The sequence below is a fragment of the Temnothorax nylanderi genome, unplaced genomic scaffold (assembly GCF_030848795.1).
Source record: "Temnothorax nylanderi isolate EJ_2023f unplaced genomic scaffold, tnyl_v1.0 TNYL_tig0054_pilon, whole genome shotgun sequence".
Lineage (NCBI taxonomy): Eukaryota > Metazoa > Arthropoda > Insecta > Hymenoptera > Formicidae > Temnothorax > Temnothorax nylanderi.
The window spans coordinates 1,073,275-1,099,770 of record NW_027249116.1 but is presented as its reverse complement, the minus strand read 5'-3'; the positions used below and the strand labels follow the sequence as shown (position 1 = coordinate 1,099,770).

At 39.0% G+C, this 26,496-nt stretch overlaps 1 protein-coding gene and 1 long non-coding RNA gene across 8 annotated transcripts; one reads left to right on the top strand and one right to left on the bottom strand.

Moving 5' to 3' along the window:
• The first annotated feature begins 432 nt into the window (after positions 1 to 432).
• On the top strand, positions 433 to 26,496 carry Cora (erythrocyte membrane protein band 4.1 like coracle). Of its 7 annotated transcripts, none has more exons than XM_071706928.1 (16): positions 433 to 1,184; positions 2,413 to 2,681; positions 13,339 to 13,529; positions 13,621 to 13,768; positions 13,864 to 14,158; positions 14,275 to 14,613; positions 14,703 to 14,875; positions 15,218 to 15,360; positions 16,062 to 16,148; positions 16,737 to 16,970; positions 17,380 to 20,925; positions 21,482 to 21,589; positions 21,766 to 21,876; positions 22,367 to 22,471; positions 22,971 to 23,177; positions 23,252 to 26,496. In XM_071706928.1, the coding sequence occupies exons 3-16, from the start codon at positions 13,371 to 13,373 to the stop codon at positions 23,429 to 23,431; spliced, it is 5,835 nt and encodes a 1,944-aa protein (XP_071563029.1). In that variant the 5' UTR covers positions 433 to 1,184; positions 2,413 to 2,681; positions 13,339 to 13,370; the 3' UTR covers positions 23,432 to 26,496. The 7 variants fall into 7 exon arrangements, with proteins under 7 accessions (XP_071563029.1, XP_071563028.1, XP_071563033.1 ...); XM_071706929.1 differs by lacking the exon at positions 433 to 1,184 and adding an exon at positions 1,853 to 2,009; XM_071706927.1 differs by lacking the exon at positions 2,413 to 2,681.
• On the bottom strand, positions 6,219 to 9,271 carry LOC139772907 (uncharacterized). The gene is made up of 4 exons (XR_011718223.1): positions 9,064 to 9,271; positions 7,834 to 7,940; positions 6,860 to 7,011; positions 6,219 to 6,587 (listed from the first exon to the last, which is right to left on the bottom strand). It is a non-coding gene; the product is annotated as an uncharacterized lncRNA (long non-coding RNA).

Here is a 26,496-nt window from a genome sequence, read left to right as displayed (position 1 = left end):
GGAGATAATGAGGTATCTTTCATCATTGTCGTTGGTTGTAATCAACGTTTGTGGAAACGAGGTCGGCATGAGCCAAATCTGAGGATATAAGGGCCGCCGATATCACAGTCTCCGATTAAACTCACTCTGCATCTCTTTCTAACTGTCCCCCTAATTTTGTTGCAGGGAAGAGGAATCTGCGTTCGACACTTGGACAAAATTATAAAGATCGCGCTATATTTGAAATATGTATGCATTTATCGACCCTCGATACCGCCACATACACCGTGCACGGATAAAAAGGCAATCCCGCGATTCCCGCGATTCCCGCGTTGTCGATCGTGCGGCACGCGGCGCCGCCTGACGGAGAAAATGCGGGCGAAACCAAACGGGGCCGGGGCCGGGGCGTGCTAAGCGTGCTTGTCCGATTGCGTCACGAGAGAAACTCCGCTTTTCCTATCGCGGTCGGCCATGACGGCGGGCGCGTAGGAACGTAGGAACCGAGGAACGTAGGAACATTGAGGGCAGTGCCGCGGTGGTATTCGGTGTAGTAACGTTGCTCCAGGCGATCCGCTCGTCGTCAATCGCGATTTCGCGCGCGGTGAAAAATAGGCGGTAGGTTAGGTAGGTAGGAAGCGAGGAGAAAGAGAGCGAGAGACGAGGAATCTGTCCGAGGCGAGGCGAGGCGAGGCGAGGCGAGGCGCGTCCGGGTCCGGGGCGGCGTCCGCGTCGCCGTCGCGTCACTCGCGCGATACGCAATTTCTCAATATCGCCGCCGTCGCTGGCCGTCGCCGCCGCTCTCTTCAGGGACTATTTGAAAATGGCGCGGGCAACAAGGGCCGTGGCCCCCGTCCCGTACGGCGTCGTTTCGTGATCCGGAGGACCACCCGCTGACGGCTGAACAGACCTGTCGAACTGGAAAGAGAGAGAAAGAGAGTTGTTTATACGTGCTACGCTACGGTGCAGCTGAGTCGTCCCGTCGTCCGTCAGCCGTATCTCGCTTCGACTCGGCTTCGAGGAAGGAGAACCAAGTGAACCAAGCCCTGTTCCCTCCCGCCTCCTCCCGCCGCGGCCGCGGCCGATCGTCCGTGTCATTGTTCGCCGCGCGCACCGTGCTTCCTCGCGCTGGTGCTGGTGCGTCGCGTCGTACACCAAGGTGGTGGAGGCTGCTCTCGTCTCTCGTCCCGTCTATCGTCGTATCGCAGGTAAGTGTGCCTGTGGGCCTGTGCCACTTCCCGATATCGCCGGCCGCGGCGGTCCCGCGTCCCGCGGGAATCGGGCACTCGGAACCGCCCGATCGCGCGCGCGTCTAACGACGGTCGACGATTTTCAGACGTATCGGTAAGCGAGACTCGGAAAGTCGGAACGATTCAACGATCAGACAAATTCGAAAACCAGGTACCTATTTTTGTGACGCGAAATTATGACACGTAAACTGATCCACCTACGGACAGTACGGACACGATAATTCGCGATTTCATTAACGCGCACGTAGACGATAACGTAGACGTTAAGTACCTACTGTGTTATCGGTCTGCACGATATCTGACTATGTAAAATCGCCCCGACTTCGATTCGTATTCATTTGTGTACACTAAACAGCGAATGTATTATATAGATTTTAACGCAGCTCTCGACCAAGCGACCGTTCCATCTTGGACGCCGAGCAGCGTCATTTATTTCGACCCTCGCTGCGAAATCCCTCACTTTCGAACTTCGAATAGAATTGCGATTCCGGACGACTGCGTTTCGCACGAGGGGAAAGCGCTGAAACGTGGGGTGCGAAAACTATTGTGAGCGGGCAAAGCCGGCGCCGGCGGCGGCGGCGGTGGCGGTGGCGGTGGTGGTGCAGCATACGTCGTACGTCGTCGGGGTGCAGGATGCATCGATCTGTCCGAGCGAGCGAGCTTGAAATTTCGTTGTTTCGTTGGGTGCACACCTTCGAATTATCGTTATACCGACGCCTTTCTCACATCCTTTCAACTGTGACGCATGATACGCGATGAATATTCGTTCAGCAATATTTTCTCGTGAGTAATAACCACGGGGGAAGGCTGGTCCCTCGGTTGGTCGCGTTGTTTTCTATGCCAAGCCAAGCCAAGCCACGCCACGCACGACACGCATGTGGTAGGGTAATGTGTAACAGTCACGCGGTATGTAACAAAAGGAAGCGCGGATTACGTGAGAGGCGTCGTATGGCCGGGATGGGTTGACGGGTATCGAGCGTCGATGGTACGGATCGGTTACGGGGATATCGCGCGTATACCGGGTGTCCCGACAGGAAGGATAGTGCGTGAGCGTGAGTGTGAGCGGCAGCGACGCGACAACGCGCGAAGGCCGAGTCCCCGAGTAAACCTCTCGTCGCGAGTTTCACGTTCGTGACAAATGTTGAAATGTGAGAAAAATATCGCATTCACAAAATTTCATTTCCAGCGATCTGCGTCGAAACGAGCTATCACGGGAGCTACAAGTTACAAGCGCGTGTCCGAGACTGTGCCGAAAGTCGAGAGATCCCCAGCCACTTTTGCGACTAGAGCTTCGCGAGAGAACCGATCGTTGGAGGTTGGAGGTTGGAGGAGCCGTCGGCGTCGATACGTTTGATCGCGGCCGCGCCGCACCGCGCCGTCACGTTCAATTCAGTCTGAAACGTCATGAATGAATGAGCAAGAAGGATATTGTTGCCAGGAACGAGACTCTTCTAGGTACGTCCTTTACGACTTGCAAGTCTTGCAACGCATGCCGGAGGTCGCGGCAAAGCACGAGCACAGAGTGACGAGGCGATCGCCGCTCGTTAGCTCGTGACACGAATCTTGTCAGCCAGGAAAAAGTATCGCACGCTTTTATTTTAAACCTGCCGCGGCTATAAATAGTTAGTCTCGATAGATTCTCCCTGTTGTGAGACACTCGTATGGAAATATCATATCGAGGGTCTTACTTAATCGGGAAAGAGTTAGCTTTCACGTACTCTCGTTCTTGTAATCTCTTATAGCAATTTAATCGTTTCTGGGTTTACTTGAAGGCTCGTACAACTCGGACGATACCTCGGTCGGTTCTCGCCTTGATTCCCTCGCGCGAAAACGTCGATGCTAACGCGATTTCAGGCTTTAACGAAGCGGCGACGTCGAGCTGCCTCCAGTTTCCGGCCGTTTCACCGGCACCGCCGCGACGCGCCGTGCCGTGCGCCGTGCGTCGTTCCGGTTTCAGTGATCGACCCCGAGGGCAAAAATGCTTCTCGATAGTGTGCCACGCGTATTCGATACTTTCCACACGGCGTATATAAATGCCGCTCTTTGAGCACGATGCGCCTGATATGCCTCTAATATGTCCGGATCACTTTACTCAATAACAAGTGTCGATTCCACATATTTCTCGGCCTTCCTTGTAATCTTCGCTTCTTAATAAGATGCGGACATGCACCGGTTAGCCGTGAACAGGATCTTTGTATAATTGGAAACTGAAAGTTGCACGATAAGAAATTAAAATCGCGCGACTTCTGAATACGTCTCGTCACGATCGAATTTAATCGGCGCCGGCGTGTCTTGCAACAGACACGTTGATTAATCAATCTTTGGTAAGATTGAATATCAATTGAACACACCAGTAGCTAGATACATTCATCTCTCAAACATTATATTACACGAAATTTTATTGATTTTTAGGTGTTATATTTAATTTCGGTGCGCCCTTCGTCCTTCGCCCTTCGCCCGCTACGTTCAAGATATTTCCGGGCCATCGTCTCTCATTGGTAAACCGTTGATCCAAACGTAAGTGGAACGACGAGATGCCATATTAGTTGTGCGCATGATTCCAAGTCTCCGCAGAATGCAGGAATTAGTGACTAACCTTGGCGAGAGAAGTTGGTGTCTGGTCGTCTCTTTCTCTCCATAAACATCTACCGGTTCAATTGGGTCAATTATGCGTTTTGCTGCAGAGCACTATTTTCGAAAGACGCGTCACTTCGGATGCGCTTGTGGCTAAGGTAATCGATGAGAAGCTGCGCGTACAATATCGATTGTCTTTCCTCCGGCTCCTACTGAGAGATGTTGCACGATCATATATATCCACATTGACGGAAAGTTAACAAGGTTTATATCGGAATATTCATTATCTGGAAAAACCTCAAGTTCTCTGAAAATTTTATCAGAATTTGAAAGATTTTTATTGAAAGTGTCTCTTTAAAAACTTTATTTCGCGAGCAATGTTCGTGTTGTTGTTTTTATTTTAATTCTTATTTCCGTCGGGAAAGAAGAACTGAAAAGATCAACTAATATAAAATTCATAAAAAATTTCAGTTTAAAAACGTGCTTTAACTTTACTTGAAACTTTTCAGGGAATTTTCTTCAAAGTTTGAGTAGATGCTCTGTCTATCCGTAAGGACATTGAATTTTAATTTCATTTATCTTTTCTGACGATCCATAATTCGCGTTGAAAGTAGTCACGCGTCAAGTCGTAAATCTCGACACAGTTTTCGCCAGGACGTCACGATATTGCCGTTATGTCGTCCGCGAGACTGCCGGCTACCGGTACTCGTGTCACAAGATCGTGAACGTACACGCGTGTGCACATGGTGCACGCATTGACGCGTGCAGGTGTCCGCGCCGAGGGAGCAGCCGGAAGCGAACGGTAACGTCGAGTTTTCTAGACCTTTTTCGCATTATTCGGATACGAGTGCGTCCAATCGTTATCGTTGTCACCGATGTGTCACTTGGATTAACGCCTCGTTTTAGGTAGATGCCCATGTCACAATCGTGTACATTTTTTATTACGACTCGAAAGACACTCTTCTAAACGGGAAAACTTTCTAATCCATTCCCCAAAGAAATCGCAATCACTTTCACTGTCGTGAATCGTCAACGCGCCTTGACAGACACAATCTTACGCATTCTTAGAATTCAATGCTGAAACCACTTAATCGCCATTTAATTGATTGACATGTTTCTTATCATGTTGGTAAAGCGATAGATTTTCGTTTAGTAAAAACACTAAAATTATTAATGACTAGTCGTCTCTCGAGTTTCTCGGCGTACATTCGCGGAATCGATCGCGACATAAAAAGAGCACAGGAGAATTCATTTACCATGCTTTTCGGCCGTTATCGGTGCATCTCGCGTGGGCGAGTTATTCATACGCCTTGTACTTTCAGCGATCAAGATGAATGCTCGCGTCGTGCACACGAGTACTTCTTCCTGCGCCGGTTCGCATCGCGTTGTTGTCGTGTTGTCGTTGTCGTATTGTCGGTAGCGGCGGCTCTCCAGATGCGAACGTGTGCGAATACGGTGACGTCATTTGAATTGAAAGGAATCTGATATCGCAGCTGAGAGGAAGACGGGAATCGGGCGCACGACTATTCGCTCGGTGATACCGTATATACATACGTACGGAATGGCCCGATTGAATAATACACAATTGTCACACGAACGCTCTAGTAATATCGTTTACGCCACGCTGGGATCCAACGGTTCTCCGTGGCGAGCGTGGGTGCTCGGCAATGCGTAATGAGGATACCGTAATTATTCGATTCCGATGGTATATGGTAATATACGCTGATAAGACCTCTGTACAGCTAGCACTCTGTTTTTAGAGTTTCGAAATAACTGTTCATAGTTTTGCGCGGTATCGTGGGTGGGCTCGCTTCGGCAATATATTACTGTATCGTGCTACGCACGCTTAATGCAATAATAACCGCCATCGCCGGTGCATATTATCGAATTATCGATACGATCTTTGTCGACTACATTTTGAGCCAAATTGCTGTGGCATCGTGCTTTATTGTCGTGCGGTCGTATGCGTTCCAGCGATACTGCAAAATCGCAGATCGTTCCTTCGTTTCGTTTTTAAATTGTTTTTATCCACGACGAGATTTGACGGACAAGAATATGTCTTAAATCTGTTAAAATATAGTTACTCGGGAACAAAGTCAAGTTACACGACATTTCACGTGGTGCAAATTAATCGCTGTGATTAGCATAGCATACAGTTCAGTGAACTCTTGCATTATTTTGACGAGAAATCTGGGTCTGTTAGAACGGGAACTTGACATGGTTCGCTACAATCTGCTGGCATTAAACGTATTATTATTTTTTTTTTAAATTAAATGGGAAATCAAATTGATGATGTTGGAATCAGATTTTAATGCATTAACAAAGCTTGCGTTGGGCGGAGATCTTAGATTTCTTTATTCTATTCTATTTCTATTATTCTATTGTATTCTTTCACTGAGTGAGACGATTTATAATCTATTAAATATAATCTCTTTATTCGTTAAGTATGCCATTCAAGTTTAATTAATCACAGTAACTGTGACAAGCACCTCCGGCGGAAATGGTGACGATGAGACGTCCATCCAGACTCAGATACCTGGAAGGTGAACGCCGATAAGGCGTGGTCACGTTTATTACGTGGCACTATCTACAACAGTGACTACCAACTACACAATGAATTTGCACTGATGATGTTGATCCTTGTACAGAGTTACGTTTTCTTCTCTTATCAACGTATCCCTCTTCTTTGTTATGGCATACATCTTATATATTCTAATGCATTACATTTATTTTTCCAACTCTTACTTAGAAATCATCTCGTTTAAATTAAATCTGTGAATTTTTTACCTGGAAAAAATGCAGTAGTAAAATTTATATGTTAACAATAATGGAAATTTTGTAATATATATATATATACTTTATACAATATTGATAACATAAGATAGATCTGATTATAAACTCTAGATACTTCGAACTAACTTTGCGTTTCTGTATTTCTCATCGTCACGCGAAGAAGTCTAAGAAGTTCAAAAAGTTACTCGCGCATAAAAAGAAAACCTATATCTATTCAGATTTACTTTTCTGTCATGGACTCGTGGCACGTTTAATCTGTACCTTACCTTACGCACTTCACCGGCTGCAAAACCCCGTCATGCTCTTGGGCCGCGGTTCTCCCAGCGCTCAGCGGTTTCTTCCTTTTTTTTTTGCCATTGACTCTTGACTCATGACTCGCATCTTCATAGTGCGTGGCGATCTCGCACTTTCGTTTCCACTGAAAGAGCGTAAAATCAGGGATGCGAAACGTTTCTTTTACCGCTTGGCAGTTTTCATAGATCTGCGCAACGGGACAAATCAGATAAATGCATCCCGAAGGAAGGCAGTTCGGATGTGACAAAAAAAAAACTGCGACGCGATAACCGCTGCTCAAAGTTCTAAGATTTGTGCTAGCGTTAATTTTTTCCATCTGCAATGTAAAATCTTAGGTGTGGACTATGAGGTAATAGATAAAGAATATCTTATCTTTTCTTGAACGCGAGACATCTGCGGAAGGCGGTAGTAAAGTAAATATGTGACAATGAATTAATCATAAACATAAAAAGTGACGTAAATGAGCTTTCAGATCGTCATTAATATTCGATAGAAATCAACCAAGTGTCGAAGGACATAGGCTATTTCGTAACATAAACACTAACAAACTATTTTATCTATGAATTTATTGAAGAATTTGAAGCCGAACTTTGCTCGACAAATGTGAGAATTAAAAATGTATGACAAACAATTCTGTCATATTACGTTGTAATATTCGTGAGACTATGCAGCAATCCATTACGTTGCAGGATGAAGCACATTCTCCGCAATAATGCTCTCGGCTCTCGTCGAACGTCGATACAATATGGGAACGCCCTCGTAATTATTATAAATTACGCGTCATACGCACGCACGTACGTATCTCTTCGATGTGAGTCATGCGTGCTTGCGTGTAACGTGATCAAAGTGTACTGTATCATACGTTTTTCCTCGTTAGTCTCTTCGTTTTTTAATCCACGCGTCCATTTTACACGCGCGGAAATTCACACAAAAATATACACAGTACCTAACGTTTCGCCACGGCGTCTAAGAAAAACATGCTTGATTTATCAGCAACGGTATCCAAGGCTAAAACGCACGAGGCCATGTGTTAACCGTCTTTAACTTCGCTATCTGTAACAATTAAAAAAATATATGTATTAGAAAACGATAAAAATTTGATCGATTTTTCTCGTATATGTCTCATTTAAAGAATATATTTAAATATTTCATAAACGAGAATATATATATTTATTTAAATATTTTTTTATATAAGTTTACCGAGAGTCCAATTATTTTTTAACATTATTAATATTTCTTTATAGTTTTCTTAGCGGTATCTAAGCTGTTACAAGTACTTGTAGCTGTTATAAGTACTCCTTTATATCTTTTCTAATTTCGGCGTACGCTTTGGTTAAAATAGTCAAACTTATCGATCAAATATGTTCTGCGCATGCAACGATGTGCACGCGAATTCCTAAAACGGAAGGTCTTCTGTTCAATACGAAGGTACGCGATGCGAGATATTCGTTCGACACGAATACTTTTTCTTACGTTATAAACTATACTTAAAAAAAAACTGGGTTAATGTCGCAAAGTTATATCTATTATATTTTGCGATTAATTTGGTATCGCTATTTTATCGAAATATATTTGTGACACGCAAACGTTACCGGATTACGTTCATCGATAACGTGATAAGACCATCAAGATTTCTAAGTTATAAAAGACGTTAAGCTTACTTTTTCTTTCTCTAATAAAAAAGATACATTCATAATTTTTTTCCCCTAATAACAGATACATTATAACATTATATGATTGAAAAATATTGTTATGAATATAAAAGCATTTTGAGAATCGGGATTTATTATAAAAAAATACATTTATTTATATATAGCCCGATTATCTGATCCGACTTGAATTGAAATAATCGGCAGGAATCATTTAGTATCTCTTTCATGTTTTAATCTCGCGATTCAAAGAAACGTTTATATGTTTTCACACTACCCCCGACATTTTCTCCCTTGCGGAATACGCCGTAGACTTGAAAATCGCATTGTAAGGAGACAAGTTTGTTTCGTGCGAAAGGAAAGGGTTGGTCGATGAAAAAGCGTGGAATTCTTTCCGCGAGCCCGAGACGCGATAAGGATAGTTTTTTCAAATCCATGACTGAAAAGGAGGGCGTATATATTTAGTTTTGTGTAAGACACTCGGTAGATATTATGTCTTTTGATCGACGAACATTATTTTTACTTACGTGTTTTCCTTTCTTTTTCATTCCTGCTTCTTTTGCGATCGATCTGCACGGTCTCTATTACTTTCGTCTTTTTATTTTATTTCTCGACCTTCTCCAAGTCTACCGTCTATCTCTGTCTGACGGTATCGATCGCAATGTACCGATATATTTCTCTCTTCGTCTCTTTAATAAAAAAGGGAAACGCACTAGAAGCGCGCCTCACTATGTCGCGGCTGTGTACTTGAGCACTCTTATCTTCCCGTTGCTATCAGTCGGCAGGGTCGCGTTGTAAGGTTGTAAAGCACGTTTCGCAGAAGTCGTTATTGTCGGCCACCCTCCAGTAATTTCACCCTCATCGAACCCTTCCGCGTCGCCCTTGTGTCGCGACGGCGATCATTTCCTGTTTGCTTCTTGTATCGTGGGAATACAATTGCGTTTACGTCTGACGTTAGAATGTCAATTGTTCGAATGAAATAATTGTGGAAGGTAGGAGCGATTAAGAAACTCATTTCTGTCTCTCGACTCGGGAAAGACGATCCAGATGTTGCCAGATGGTGATTTTAAAAAAGGTTTGTGAAGAAGGGTTTAGAGAAAACTAGCTAGGGTAAGGTTGAATCGGTCACTTCCGAGATAACGGTAAGCCGGTCGGGCTCTCATTTCGCCCTTTAAACTTTAAAGGGCCCTATGAAAGACCCAGACCCTCTTTTTCCGCTGCCCCCATGAGGCCGGCTCTTTAAATCTTCTTTTCCTCTCCAGGCTTCTCTTTTGTGAGTCGTCGCACAGCGGGATAGAATTCGAAAAAGCTTGTAAAAAATGGTCTTTTACATCTTGCTTCGAGATTCATATGCCAGGTGATTAAGTATCATCATTTTCACCTTGCTATTTTCAATATATGAATTTATTCGACATTATCTTCATATAAGTGTATATGACGTATACTATTGTACTGTATACAACTTGTTTGGTAACTTGATTTCAAATTACCAATATATAACTAATTTAATATTTAAACAAAAAATATACTTGTTAATCACAATTTAATAAGATTTTTATTTATGCTTGATACATAAGTAAAAATATGCAATATTTCGCACTAAAAATGTAGAAATCAGAATTGAGTTTTGAACCGAAAATTAAGCTGAGCTTTTTTCGGATCTCGTTCCACTGTGTATCGCGTGGGTTTCAGGTTCAGACGTGTGTGTCAAAGGGCTGATTGTGAACGAGAGAGGGGTCGGTCGCATGATCCCTGACACACGCCTACGCGCACACGCACAATGCGCTTCTCTCGGTCTGATCCTCGTCAGCTTCCGTGCATGTCTCTCGGCGACATCGTCTTAATGAAAGAATTTATGCCTCGTCAGACACGAGCAGCGAAATTCTCCTAATTGACGGTATAAGGCAAAACTTTATATTCTTTTATTTTTATAAAATAAAATTTTTCCCTGACATTTTGGAATAAGATGTGAAAGAATTGAAGAGCTGCAATTTTTACAAAAAAATGTATAAAATTATTTACAAATAATAAATTTTTAATTTAAGACTTATCAAGCTGATTTACATTGAAAATTAAGAAACAGCGATCTTTAAAATTTGAAATTTTTACCTAAGAATAATGCAATTCCAATAATCTCAAATTTTTGCTGAAAGAATTTATTGCTGAAGTGAGTCTTGATTTATTTTGTGTATGTGTAAATTGTATATATATAATATACGTATTAATGGAGATGGCTATCTGCTGATAATATTACAAAAGATATCGTAAAAATGCGAGTAAGTGCCCATACGTTGGAGTGTTACGAGATAAATTTGTTAGTAGATCATTATAAGAGACATATGAGATAAATTCGCGTGTGTCCACGAAATATACCGGTTTCCATCGAGTAGAATAATGTACGTGCGATCCTTCGTCGTCGTCGTTGCCGCCGCCGCCGCCGCGTCATCATCACGACAAAAGTAATCGCCAGTATTACCTCATCAATCCAGTAAAGAGCATGTGTAAAGGCCACCCGCTTCCAGCGATGACGGCACTTCTTTCCTCCCGTCGAATTCGCACACCGGTCGTCTGGCCGAGAAAGCATCTCGTCCGGATTCGTCACGATTCACGAATATTTTTCGACGGGAGTCGCGTGATTCCCGTTTACCTAATTGTCTCTTCAGCTGAAAATAACATACAATCGAAACTGTGGCTATTTTTCCTCTGATTACGTAAACTCTAGTAAAACGCATATACAGAACGAATTTCGTTAACTTTGTCGAGACGGGAGATTACGGTGCGAGAATTGCGAGATTGTGCAACGAAAATTAAATAGCAATCGCGATGAACCTTGCGCGCCGAATTAATTACGGTTCTTAGACCATTATAAAAACACCCTACAAATATAATGTACGCGGCGGCAGATTTATCGGCGCGTATATGCATCAGAGCGAGTCATAACCCTGTTTAAAATTGCTAATGAAGACCATGAAGACATTACCTTTCTCATTTTTTTCAATGTGCTCTTTTTATTTAAATGCTTTTTATCGTTGACTCGTGAGCGCTTATTAATCGCGTTTACTCGATCGCCGAATCACTATAGAGTATAGTAAAAATAGTGTAGAGCTGTTAACGTTTATCTAATCAGCGAGGGGCTTGCGGCGATTATCGATATTTCCTATCTTTTTTCCTCCCCTTAAATCTCCTTGTCCTCGAAAGTGCGTAAATTTCATTAGACTGTATCGTCAAGTCTGCTGTTTTCTCATCAAACTTGGTTGGCCTAACTCTTATTAGCCTCAGTTCACGGCGCTGTTAAAGCTCCCTCCGGGAGCTCCGGAATGTTGACGACTATCGTTTTGTGCGGCACTGATTCCGCGCAATTGTGTCTGAATTACTGTTTGTCCAATGCTGTCGAACGAGGCCACGATTACGCTCGACTCGCGAGTTGCGGGCAACTCGATGCAGGCAAATTCTGCATTCTACGGAGCGTGTCGGTCAGGGTCGCTGCTCTTAACGCTTTAGAACTCTTTTTTTGCGCAAAATATTTGCCTTAAAATCTTTCTCTACGAGTATTGGTAGATTACGCGTTACATCTTTCGTACATAGTGCATAAAATACACTAATACGTTCTCTCCCTCTTTCTTGCGAGCGGACGAATCGATTTGAATGGTATTTCAATTTCCGAATCAAAATTCCGAAGGATGGCTCGATATAGATTTCGAATGTCTTCGTACATTTTCGTCCGATCGAGAAATCTCGTCGACAGCTGTGTCAAGAGCGTCGTTTCTCGGAAGATGGAAAGCTTTGATGATTCGGGCGCGCATACTTACGCATGATCTGTAATTCTGAACACGGGGGTGAACGGACTCGCAGTAAAAACACACCTGTACGCGACGCGCGTCAACTCGTCTGCAAAATTTCCAACTATTATGACATCACTATTTTACATGATATGTTATCTTTTCGGCGGAATTGATAAAATGTACCTACTATGTATTATTTTCACACAATGTGCTCTATCGTAATTCTTCCTCTCAAGTTTTCTGTTATTTAAAAATTTCTATAAATATTAACTTATCAGAGGAATGAGACAAACGTCCGCATTGCAGAAAAAGATAAACGTTATCTATGGTAATGTTACAGCTGTAGATTCTTTCGTCAACGTCTACCTCTCTTTTGTCATTATTCTCTTTTTACCTTTTATATAATATATTTATGCAAGACAAACGGGTTATATATAGAGTTACTAGAGTTAGGTTGCTTTTATCTAGAAACGAATGACGCCTATACGCAATCGATACGTACATACCCTTGTCACTCTATTCGTCGCACTTGCGAAGTTCAAGGATGCCCACCCTACACACTCGAGGTTCGACGAACCCTCGAGCAACGTCTTCATTCTTCATTAATAACGAAATCGCGACTGGCGCGTGCACCGCGAACCACGAGAGACTTGGACTTGCGAGCCCTCGGGAAATATTGATTATTTTACCGCGTGACACCCTCACAGGTAGTCTAGACGGGATCTATAACTAGATATACTACATCGCTACGCGCGACCTTTTCTGTCGACAACATCGAGATAAGTCATGCCGCATACGCGTTCTTTTTCGCTAACTTTAGAGCCAGACATATATTTCGATATCTTGGAATTCTCCAGGGCAACGATTCTTCTTTCGCAACGTGAGAGCAGAGAACCGAAGTCTATTGCTTTCGTGTGATTCAGGATAATTCCCTTATCAACAAATACAAATTACGAAATATACATAAATGTTGTTCAGTTCTCGTTTCAACATTAGACAGAGTGATCTTTTTGATTCTAGGTATATATAATATATAAGAATAGAGCGAAAACATGCCGGAAGAACAGAAGACCGCTAATGCTCCAGCGGAAGCAACGGCGGAGAATGGGACCGGGACGAATTCGCCCACGAAGAGCCCGGTTAGCAGGGGAAAGATGGCTCTTGCCAAAATTACCCTCCTCGACGGTACTGTAAAGGATTTCTACATCGATGTAAGTCGTCGAAAAGTTTAGTCTATGCGTGTACAAGTTAAACTATATTTAATTTACTTGAGGTTGAGAAATGTTAAATATCTGGTTGCAGAGGAAGGCGAGAGGCCAAGAACTTCTCGATATGATTTGTCAAAGTATGAATCTGCTGGAGAAAGATTACTTTGGTCTTATCTACGAAGACAGACACGATCCGCGCAATTGGTTGGATCTTCATAAAAGGATCACGAAATTCATAAAAAGTATGGAAACCGTCATGAAATTACCATTGTATAAATGACAAATGTAATAGAGTATGTGCCAAGAAATGTCTTCTAAAATTAACGTATGTTTCCAGCTGAACCATGGAAGTTTAATTTCGAAGTAAAATTCTACCCACCGGATCCAGCTCAATTGCACGAAGATATCACGCGTTATCAATTATGCCTACAGATCAGAAACGATATTATTACAGGGCGTTTACTTTGTTCCTTTGTGACACACGCTCTCCTGGGCTCCTATCTCGTTCAATCAGAAGTTGGAGATTATGATCCTGAGGAACATGGAAGGACATATTTGAAAGATTTTAAATTTGCTCCTAACCAAACGCCCGAATTAATCGAGAAAGTAATGGATCTGCATAAAACGCATAAGTTAGTTTTGTTTTTACGCAAACGATTTTACTCTTTCGATTTTTATGATGAAGAAAAGAAAAATGTATCGATTGTTTAATCAAGTAACAACATCGATTTTTTTCGTCATCTTTTAGAGGCCAAACACCCGCCGAAGCAGAATTACATTATCTCGAAAATGCGAAAAAATTAGCTATGTATGGCGTAGATCTTCACCCCGCGAAAGACTCGGAAGGCGTTGATATAATGTTAGGTGTATGCGCTTCGGGCCTTCTTGTTTATAGGGACCGTTTAAGAATTAATAGGTTTGCCTGGCCAAAGATATTGAAAATATCTTACAAGAGGCATAATTTCTACATTAAAATCAGACCCGGCGATTTCGAACAGTTTGAATCTACAATCGGATTCAAATTAGCGAATCACAGAGCAGCGAAAAAGTTATGGAAAGTGTGCGTTGAGCATCATACTTTCTTCAGGTAAATAATAATAATTATTCGTAACTTTTTTTTTTATTTGCGATACATCTTAATAAAATGCGCGCGCGTGCAAAATTCTTTTTTCACAGACTTATGAGTCCGGAGCCTGTAAAGAAAGTGGGATTAATTCCGCATCTAGGGTCTCGTTTTCGATATTCTGGAAGAACTCACTATGAAACGAAAAAGACTCCTATCGATAGGCAACCTCCACAATTTGAGAGATCTTTGAGTGGCCGACGACTCACATCCAGAAGCATGGATGGTAAATAAGATTTTTTGTCATTTGTGAATGATATTCTAAAATATGAATGTGTGACATAATAATGCTGGTTTAGTGGAGATTTAAATTGCTACAATTATAACATCATACATTTATTCAGGAGTATGTCTGATTTGAAAATTTTTCATTAGGACACACAAGCTTGCGCAAGCATGAGTTTTATTGTTAGAATGGTTTTTTTAATCGATTTATTGTAAACACTATTTCACTCTCTGTGCAAAAGATTTTTAAAATATCCGCTATAAACCACAAGTGCCTTTTTATAATTACATTTTTAAATCTGTGTTATACTAAGATGTGAAGTAGTGTGACTGCCTTGTACAGCATTAGGTGGGCCTAAACCAGTTGAAACATACGGTTCCGAACCAAGCAAACGGCATACTATGAGTTACGAGCCTGAAATGCTTCCTGATGATATAGAACATATAGACCGACGGCCTAGTCCAATCAAGAAGCAAAAAGAGAAGGTAATAACGTTCATCTGTTTGTTAGACAACATTTCTTTTGTTTTTAAAATAACCTGCTAGAATGTTAGAGTATGCATGAATTCTCGTCATGCGAACGTGAAACCGATTTTTGACTGACAGCAAAATTTATGAACGATGTATGTCATAACTTTTAACTCCCGTCTGCGGTCTACGCTTTCAAACTAATCTTTTAATTACAAAATGAAGATTTGTGCGATATAATATAATTTTCGCGACGGATTAAAAATGCAATAAAATATATGCATATAATATTATTGTAAAAATTTCTATCAGAGAAGTCGCGGAACACCAATTGGCTCACGTTCTCCATCAATGCGTGGGTGAGTCAGTAGAGTAAATTTATACTTTTCACATGTTTATAATGTTAATTCTTGTATTGATAAATCTGTATCGATTTGCGCAATATATTTATTGACTTACCTACGCAATAAATTTTAACGCACACTGTACACAGATTCGGATCCAATGTTGCAACAAAAGCATGGCAATTTATATATTATACAACACATATAGAGTTATTACATCACGTATTTTTGTCATATAAAAAATAAAATTGGATTCGATACATTAGTAAAATTTCATAGAGATACGCCAGGAAGTCCCCAAGTTAAAAAAAATTTCTTTTTTCTTTGGAGTGTCGATGTCCTTATTATTAACTGACACATAACTAACACCGATAGCTCACACGAAAAACAAGTGCCGGAACAACATCAGCTAGCAGTACCAGTAGCCTGGAAGGAGAATATGACGCAGATCGTGGGAGAAAGGTATAGAATTTTATCTGGAGCACTCCTGCCTTAATTAATTCTATATATTTTTCAATGCTGTTTTTTGTATGTGACCACTTGGTGTTTTGTTTCTTCCAATGCATGTTGCTACATTTTTTTTCTTAATTATATTTCTTGTAAAACTTATACGGCCATCGCCTCAATGTGGGATGTTAGTTACCTATTTAAGCAATTAGCAATATGAGCATGTAGATAATAAGACTCTTGGAGAATTATTTTTTTTAATTATTGTAAGTCGAGAATTTCAATGAGGCATTAGGCATAAATATGAAACTAGTTTATGGCGACTGATTGTTATTTAATAAGAATACCGTTTAAATGTGTAGCATTATAAATTGTGTTAGATTAAGCAAAAGTTTAGTGTTATATTATTAACAAAAACAGATTTAACACAATAAATTATGATAATTATAACATACATATTTTGAGAGCGCAGACCGTAATCCATAAAGCATGCATTGTATCTTGAAACATGGTAGTTTTCGTGTTTTTAGTATTATTTTAGCAGTGTAGCGGCTTTATGCTTGTTGCATGAAGCGACGTGTGATTGGGTAAATTTACTTGTAGAAACCGGTCGGAGGAATCGCTGTCCTACCGCCCGGTGGTCTATCAAAGAAGAAGAAGGATAAACAGAACGAAAACGAAAAGGAAAATCACAATGATCTGAATAATACTGATCTGATTAATGACAATGCTCATCTTGACAATATTGATGATAAATCACTGTCTAAAAAAGAATTAAAAAAGAAGGATAAAGAAACCCCTGAAAAAATGGATAAGGAAAAGAAGGAAAAAATTAAGGTAAGCTTTATATTGTGTCGTACGCGCGCGTGTTGCTGCTTTTTATGATCTTCCATAAAGTATATGTATGGTTTAGAAAAAATTATTTTAAGTATCTTTTCATAAATAACATTTATGATTACCATTATTTTAAAATATTATAATTCCATAAGTATTCCGTTAGATTTCAATAATGATGTTGAAAGAATGTTTCATTGAATGTGTAGTTATTTTTCCATTGAGTACGTACATACGGATAGTTCAAGTTTGCACGAATATTAGTTTATATATTTGCAGACATAATAAAGTTACATTAATATGTAGACATTATTAGTTTCATTTAAATGTGACAAAAGTATGGTATATATATTACATATATTACATATATAGCATGTATTTTGTACTGCATGTATTTTATGTATTATCCAAGAGTCCTGTTGGCGGTTTCCTGTTTATCAAGAAGGACAAGGATAAGAAACAGAAAAAGAACAAAGAACTCGATGAATCCACGGACAAAAGTGATGTTGAATTAAACCTTTCTACATTGGAAAAACAGGGAAAAGAAATTGATAAAAAAGCAGATAAAATCCAAGATCCTACAAAATCTCCTCAACTTCCTGGTTATACGAAGCCTTACGATTACGAAGAAACGGAAGCTTCGCCTACAAGAAAGCCGTTTACTCCACATGGTTTTACGTACGAAGACCGACCCGCATCGCCAGGTGTACAGGATCAACCATCGCCTACTTCAGCTAGTCGGAAGGCTACGGGATTAGCATTTAACTATGCTCCGGGAGAAGAAAAGAAAGTAGCGGAATCTGTGGAAAAGAGGAAAACGAAAGAAGCGGACAAACAAGCACCAGGATTGAAAACACCAGGGCTCAATTATGTGGAGTCTGCTGCCCTTAAAGAGCAGCAAAAGAATGCTGCGAAAGAAGGCATTGAAAAGGACCAAACAACGGCTTTTATTGATAGTGAACGTCAGCATGGAGATACTATCGGTCAACCTGTAGTAATCCCACCAGCACCAGTGGTGGAATCCAAGCCAGATTATCACATTCTGCCTCTTCCCGATGGTTCGAGAATCATCGGAGGTGTGATTTATACCAAAGAAGGTAAACCACTAGATCAGAGCCACCTCGGACCAGACGGTAGCAAAATAATTGATGGTAAGATTTGTGGAAAAGACAGTAAACTGCTGAAGAAGGCAGACTTCGGACCGCATGGAATTCATGTTAGCAATGGCATAATTACCGGGAAAGATAACAAACCTTTCCATCAGGAAATATTGGGTACAGATAGAAATTCGATAAAGAATGGAATTATTTATTCTCCTAACGGTGAAGTGGTGAAACAGTCTTTTCTCGGGCCGGATCACGCAGTGGTCAAAGAGGGAAAGGTATCACTGAAGAACGGCAAACCGGTTCAACACTGTCAATTAGGTGCAGATGGAACGTACGTGAAAGAGGGTCTCATATTTACGTCGGGATCTAAACCTATGACTCAGGGATCGTACAATGCAGACGGAAAGTACATAGTTGCCGGTATAGTATGTAACGAAGAAGGCAAGCCTTTGAATCAAATCGCGATTATACCTGATGACACGTTTGTTTGCGACGGCTTAATACATGGACGAGACGGCAAACCGCTTAATACAGGCAAGTTAGGTACTGAGGGCCATTACATCGCGGAGGGAAAGATTCATTCGAAAGACGGTAAACTGATCAAACACGAGTCTTTCAGTTCCGATGGGTCTGCCGTGAAAGACGGCGTAATTTACTCGAAAGATGGAAAATTTTTGACTCAAGGATCCTTGCTACCGACCGGTGCTCACTTGAAGGATGGCAAAGTAGTCGGCAAGGATGGCAAACCCATTAAGCACGCGTATTACAAATCCGACGGTAGTTTCGTGAAAGACGGTGTGATACATGGAAAGGATGGCAGACCTCTAAGTCAAATTCCATTAATAGCCGACGGTCATTTCATCAAAGATGGTTTGGTGCACAACAGAAACAACAAGCCATTATCTCAAGGTCTCTTTAAACCCGATGATCTTGTAATCAAAGAAGGTACATTACGCAACGCGGACGGTTCAGTATTGTCAAATGCTACTCTCGGCCCTGATGGATTTGTAGTGAAGGATGGTACGATTCTAGGGAAAGATGGCAAACCAGTAAAACATGAATTATTCGGTTCGAACGGAAGCTATATAAAGAAAGGTATTATTCACGCGAAGAATGGAAAGCCGCTCAATCAAGATTCGTTGGTGCCCGAAGGTGCGGCTATTAAAGACGGCAAGATATATAGCAGAGATGGCAAATTACTAAAGTTCTCGTTCTTTAAACCGGACGGTAGTTACATCAAGGACGGTCTTATTTATGGTAGCGACAGTAAACCACTGAACTTAAACGCAGGTTTACCGGAAGACAGTTTTATCGTCAATGGTGTAATATTCGACTATTCGGGCAAGCCCTTGAGCAGAGATTCGTTTGGATCCGATGGTTCGTATGTCGCGGGCGGGTTGGTTTACGGTAAAGATGGCAGAACCGTGTTGCAAGGTGTGTTCGGTCCCGACGGCAACACCATTCGGAATGGCATTATCGTAGGTAGAGACGGCAAGCCCTTGACTCAAGATGATAAAGGCCCGGACAATATAGCGGTGAATAATGGAAAGATCGCGGATAACCAGGGAAATCCGAAAAATCTATCCTCGTTGGTACCCGACGGATGTTACATACAAGATGGAGTGGTCTATGACAAGAATGGACAATTGTTAAAACAAGGTGCGTTTAAGCCAGATGGATGTTACATTCGAGATGGCCTTATATACGGCTGGGGAGGCCAATTACTGAACGCGGGATCTGAATTACCCGGTGGCAGCTATATCGAGGAGGGTAGGATATACGGAAAGGATGGAAAACCCTTGAATCACGCCGCGTTTGGTACCGAAGGTAATTTCATCGAAAACGGTATTGTTTATGGAAAGGATAGAAAACCGCTCAGTCACGGCACGTTCGGCAACGACGGCAGTTACATACAAAACGGTTTACTGTATGAACCGAACGGAAAGCCATTGAACAAAAGACAGACCATAATCACCGTTACATCCGTCCGTTACGGCTTAGTCTGCGGTGATGACGGGAAACCATTAAGATATGGCAATTTTGACAGCGAAGGCAGCGTAGTCAAAAACGGCAGGATTTACGATGACGCGGGAAGATACCTCAACCAAAACGCTTACGGCCAAGACGGTAATTTCATTAAAGATGGTTTGATTTATGGACGCAATGGGAAACCTCTCTCTCATGAAAACTTACCACCGGAAAGCAGTTTCATCAAAAACGGCAAGGTTTACGATGCGAATGGTCAGCCACTAACGCAGGAGGCATTCGGGCCAGAAGGTCTGAAAGTTATACAAGGTGTCGTGGTAGATAAAACTGGAAAACCGGTGAAACAGGCGAGCTTCGATCCCGAAGGAAATGTCGTCAAGGATGGAATAATTTGCGCGCCTACTGGAAAACCACTCGATAAACATTTTACGACTATCACGATCACAATGGTACATAGAGGACTAGTATGTGACAAGGATGGAAAACCGGTCGCACGAGCACCATTCGGAACTGATGGTGGTTTCGTTAAAGACGGCAAGATTTACGACAAATTCGGAAAACCGTACAATCAGGAACTTTTCGACGAGGACGGATCGTACGTGAAAGACGGTGTGATATATGGAAACAACGGCCAGTTAGTGGACAGCAAGACGATTCTGAAGGACTTACAAGAGGCATCAAAATCCACTCCGACGAAATTAAAGAAACCTGCGGTTCCAGCTGTGATACCGACAATTGTGAAAACAACAACCAAGCAATCGGTGGTCAAGGATCAGGAAGGTGTGACGCAGAATATTCAGGAAAAGATCGAGGATCTTACACCCGGTGGTACAGGCCAAGTTATGGTCTCTACTCACGTCAACAAGGTGATACATTTGGAAAGAATAAAAGACTAAATTAGACACGTTACGATTCATCCTTTCAATAGTCGAACATTTAACGTAACATCAGACATCATACTGAACAAACAAGACCCTGCATGCTTATAAATTATATTATAAATTATGATATGATGTTTTTTTGTTATTCAATACAAAATGCTCCTTTTTATTTATTCAAATATATTGCATGAAATTGAGTGATAGATTTGTTTAGGATGATTATGCATAGTTGGAATCTCTAAAATTTTGCGATAAATGTTTAGTAAAGAAGTTACATATCGAGTACTCTTCTTGAAGAATTTGAATTGTTGAATCGCAGTTATCTGCCATCTTTCCATAATTATATTTTTTTATATCTTATATAGAGGCAAACTCTCTCTTTCTCTCTTGCAAACAACTCTTTCTGTGTATCATCAAATATGATACACTGCATAGAGATAATATTTTATTCATTAATTCGCACTCTCGTTAAATTTTCTAATTACTATTTATATTAGTTATATGTATCTTGAGATCTTAGTTACATGGTAGTTGTATTTAGGCAGAGGCACCAGATGATGGTAGAACTCCGTACATGACAGCGACAGCTGTCACTACACGTACCGCTACGATGCATGAGGATCTTGAAAAAAATCAGAAGACAAGTCAGGTTTGTAATGAGCATTATTAGCGTCACTTCGTAGCATATTAATGCGGATTTATTTAAAGCCTGTGCTACATACAATAAAAATATTTGTACTGTACTTATATTCATACATTCCATATATCCTTTGTTCCTTTAGTTTTGCCAAATTATTATTTGCTATAATTTATTTTTTACATTAGGTAGAGGAAAAAACTGTAGCACATACAACTGCGACTAGTGCTACGAGACAGGAACAACGTGTAGTAACACAAGAGGTTCGAACCACGAGTCATGTGCTTTCCGGCGAACAGGTAATGCCAATTGTAACTTTTTCAGGAAGATACGCTTTAAATTAATAGGTGAAGCATGTAAGCGTTTTTGCAAATTGCTACGTGGATATTATTTGGATTTTGATCTAACTATTATTTTACATTTAAATATATATCATTTCATGTAACTGTGCTGTATACATACGATCATTTCGCATATGTAGCACATATGATATGTATAAAAGATCACTTCACATATACAAATATTAATATATTATGTAAAGATTTTTAGTTGAAAAAGTCATATTATCTTAACACTTCATTATATTATACATGCATAAATTATGCTTACACAGCAAAACATCATTCATTATATCATTATTATTAAGTAGATTAAAAATATAATTGTAATATTAATTTAACAATAATTCAGTTAGCATCATTTATTCATATGCATACGGAATTGTTTATTTTTTATTTTTGTTTCTTGTAAATAATTTTGCCGGCTTGGTTAACACGTTGCATGGCGTAGCTGTTCTCACGAAGGCTAAGTACATCGAGTTCGAGCAGCGGAGATTCAGGTACACCGATTGATCTTGACGATGACCAACAAGCTTTCTGCAATCAATATTATCAGGTAATCCATTGAGTAACGGTCGAAAATTTTCTTCTACTAAAACGGAGCGGAAGATAATGCATATTTAGAACAACGGGGAACAGGTATTCATACACGTAAAAATTTTTAGCATTTTGCCTTGTCAGCTAACCCAATGCGGTGCATTTGCATTAAGATATTTTTGCTCATATCGCATAATATTTAAAAGAAATGTATTTTACATTGTTTTGTGCGATGTGCAAAGATGCATATAGAAAACTATTTTGCAACTTTAGCGAATTACGTAATTATCGGAGGTGTACATATATCATCGAAGAGGCAGATGTAATATCATAAATGTAAATATATCTCGGTAAATCGATTTGTGAGATTGATTCATCTTCTGGAGTGTCTATTATTCTTATTTTTCTTATTAATTTTTAATATCGATTAATTTTATATCTCTCTTTGTTATTTTTATCTTTCATTGATGTTTAAAAGAGCCCTTAAGTAAAAGAATTGTGATTAAATCTTGATCCAGGGAGATCCAGCCGTGATCGCAACTGAGAAGCACGTTTATACAGGAGAACCGGATAGTAATGTGACGACGACAACAACGGTACCTGTAGTGGCAACTGAAACAAGAAAAGTAGCTCTCGAAAGTGAAGATGGTAACTACAGTGCCACAGGAGAGATAGTCAGTACACAAACTATATCCAGTAAAACCCGTACTGTTGAAACTATCACGGTTGGTACATTATATGCTAACCAAATCAATATTGTTTACAATAATTTTTTATTTAATATTTTTTTGTCTTACAGTATAAAACGGAGAAAGATGGTGTAGTTGAGACACGAGTGGAACAAAAGATAACAATACAATCGGATGGTGATCCGATTGATCACGATCGAGCTTTGGCAGAAGCGATACAAGAGGCCACTGCTATGAATCCGGATATGACAGTGGAAAAGATAGAAATACAGCAGCAAACGGCGCAGTAATTAGTAGAGGATTGTCCGTCATACATACATAAAAGGGGGCACTCTTGGTCTATAAATAACAAAAACGATTCGTAATCTTAGAGACTAGGAAAACAAATTGGTATTTACAGTATATGCTATATATTGAATGCATTGTTTAATGCGTCATAAAAAGAACCAGACTGAAATATGCTATAAAAATGTCGATAACTCTTTAAATATTTTACGAAGTTATAAATAAAGCAAGGAATATTAAGCTTTATACTTTTTCTTTTAAGAGGGTCAAAGAGAGAAAATTTCTGATTACGGCTTGCCCAATGATTCGAGCTTAAACTCGATTGAAAATCGAGTTTGATAGTTGAAAGGAATGAAATATTAATGAAATCTTTTTAATAAAGAGAGAATGGTACCTCGTACTATAAACTACAGTGTTCATATTAAAATAACTAAGGTGTATTTATATACACGAGAACATAAATAAATAAATATTATATAATGTATACATAGCTATGTATGTATGTAAACAAATGGATAAACTATTTATACATAGTTATGGCGATAATTATATATACATATATATATATATATATATATATATATATATATATATATATATATAAAAGACGGGGTGCCCTGCAACTTATAAAGTTTTGATAATTGAGTATTTCATAACAATAAAAAGAGAAATAATTACAGTCATACAAAGTAACCAATACAATGCAACAATTATTTAAAATTTTGCAGTAAAATAATATCAGAATATTCCAAATTGAAATACTAATGTCGAAATATTTATATGTAATCAACCAAGTCTATTAAAAGCATAGTCTCTTCGATTTATCGGAATCCTTTGTCCTCTAACGAAAGCTCGTTACTTTCTCTCTTTCATCTTTGAGTATAATATATTACGAGTTGTTAACAGTAAGTAAAAAAAAAAAAATATTCTGATTCATAATATTCGTATAAAGAAGCAAGTAAGATATGTTGCAATGGGTTACAAATATATAACAGTTTTATCGATCCGTTAAAAAAAGCTCTTCAAAGATGAATGGATAGAAAGTAAGATTAAGAGTAATAATTAAGCAAAATAGCTCCACTACATATTATCTGTTGTAATGCTTAAATGCAATAAGATAAGCTTCTCGGCAAAAAGTATATGTATAGTTTGACTATCTGTGAAATTGATAATTGCTTTCCAAACGGTTATTACATAACATTGTGTGACAGAGTCAGAATATATGTTACATATTAATATATATACGTACATACATACATATATGTATATTGCTAATTGAAATATTTGAAATCGCCATAGTTCCGTATATCTAAAAAATGTTAATATGTTATGTTTTAGAAAGGATACAGAAATTCTGTTAGTAATAGTATTGTATAATTTTTCATGCTGCCGCTATATAATAATTATGAGAGATATTGACAGTCAATATATTGACAGAAACTGTGTAGATTTCATTATATTTCAATTACTATAATGATTATTATACAAATAAGCTCATATATGTAAGTATATATGTATATATGTATGTATAAAACTTTATACCAAGAGCAAATGATGTGCATTGGTCGGCGTATATGTCTAACTGTAGCTTATGTAGTTATAGAACTACAATTTTACATAAACTTTTTATTAGTTTAGTGACTTACGTTCATTACAATTCACATTGCGATTTGAATAAATAAAATAAATCTAACACAAATTTCCACTGAAAAGAATGGTGCATTTTTTAATTTTGCAGCTTTGTATTTTGTATTACATTTTAGTTTGCGCAAATTATTCTAAATGAAAGATCAATATACGAATATACTGTACGTATTTTAACAACAGGCTTGTTTATACCTTTGTTCTTTAATGTATTATTTTTTATTAATTACAAATAGTATTTAGATTCTATTTTTTTTATTTTATCTATCATAACATTACTATATAAATGCTTCGTTTAAATGAAAGATACGAATACACTTTATAACGAGGGAAGGGTTCTTGTTTTTTATACATTTACATTTTTGTAAATGTAAATTATTAATATCTCTAAGAATTTGGAAGAAGTTTTGTTCTCATAGTTTATTCTTGCCTAATGCTTTGTTTTGTTATTACAGATTACAGAAAATATTTATTTTATATATATATATATATAAAATGCTTGATTTTAGTATTTCTTTTTTTATTTAAGACATAGTCCACTCTCGACTATTTCTCTTTAGATTTTATTTAAAATAAAGTAACATTGTATCTTATTATAAGGAGCAAAGGATAATTACAGCCTATTTACGTAAGAAATTTCATAATACTGGTCGCTTGCTCTATACGTTACATATGATAAATGGCGAGTTGCCTGTGTGCCACGAAATATACATATATTGATTCATTACATCTCGTACTGTTTCATAATATAAGATCATATTTTTAGATACGCTCAAGACGATGCTATGATTTTATATAATTCCTAAATGATTGCTAGTGAAATGATTACCTGTATCATCTCCTTTACATATACACATATCGCGAAACAGGTGTCTCAAGATTCTGTGAATAACATTTTAATAGCATTTTAAAAGCTGCATATCATTTTTCGGTTTATTTCTTTTTCTTTATCGTATAAGCTAAAAGATGTTTATGTTTTATATTGTACCTAACATTCCATGCTTATAGTGACTAACATATATATGTATGTCATATAAATATTTGTATTATTTTCGTTATTTATTCCTGTTTTTTAAGAATATACTTTTATGTTAAGTCTGCTTGGAGAACATATGTATGTAATAGCAATATAATTCGAAGTCATTAAAATAGAAAGATAACCCAGATTTCTCTGATTTTCAGAGTACAGTTATTGCTTCATTAATTTTATAAATTGATTTACTGCATTTACATGAATAAATAATCATATAAATTATCATACGAAATAAGCTTTACGAATAATGTACAGATCTTCAAGCAGCGTACAAATATAGTTGTAAGTTTGTAAGTTTATACTTTAACACTTTTGTTGTTCAGTTTATTGAAAATATACTGCATATTTAATATGTAATAATTACCCAGCTTATATAAAGATTAATTATATGTT

Bases quoted from the DNA above. Each gene is read 5' to 3' on its own strand.
- Cora (XM_071706927.1), top strand. From the start codon at position 13,371: ATGCCGGAAGAACAGAAGACCGCTAATGCTCCAGCGGAAGCAACGGCG. The intron at 13,769-13,863 runs GTATGGAAACCG...GTATGTTTCCAG, and splicing joins GATCACGAAATTCATAAAAA to CTGAACCATGGAAGTTTAAT. The intron at 23,178-23,251 runs GTTGGTACATTA...TTTGTCTTACAG, and splicing joins GTACTGTTGAAACTATCACG to TATAAAACGGAGAAAGATGG.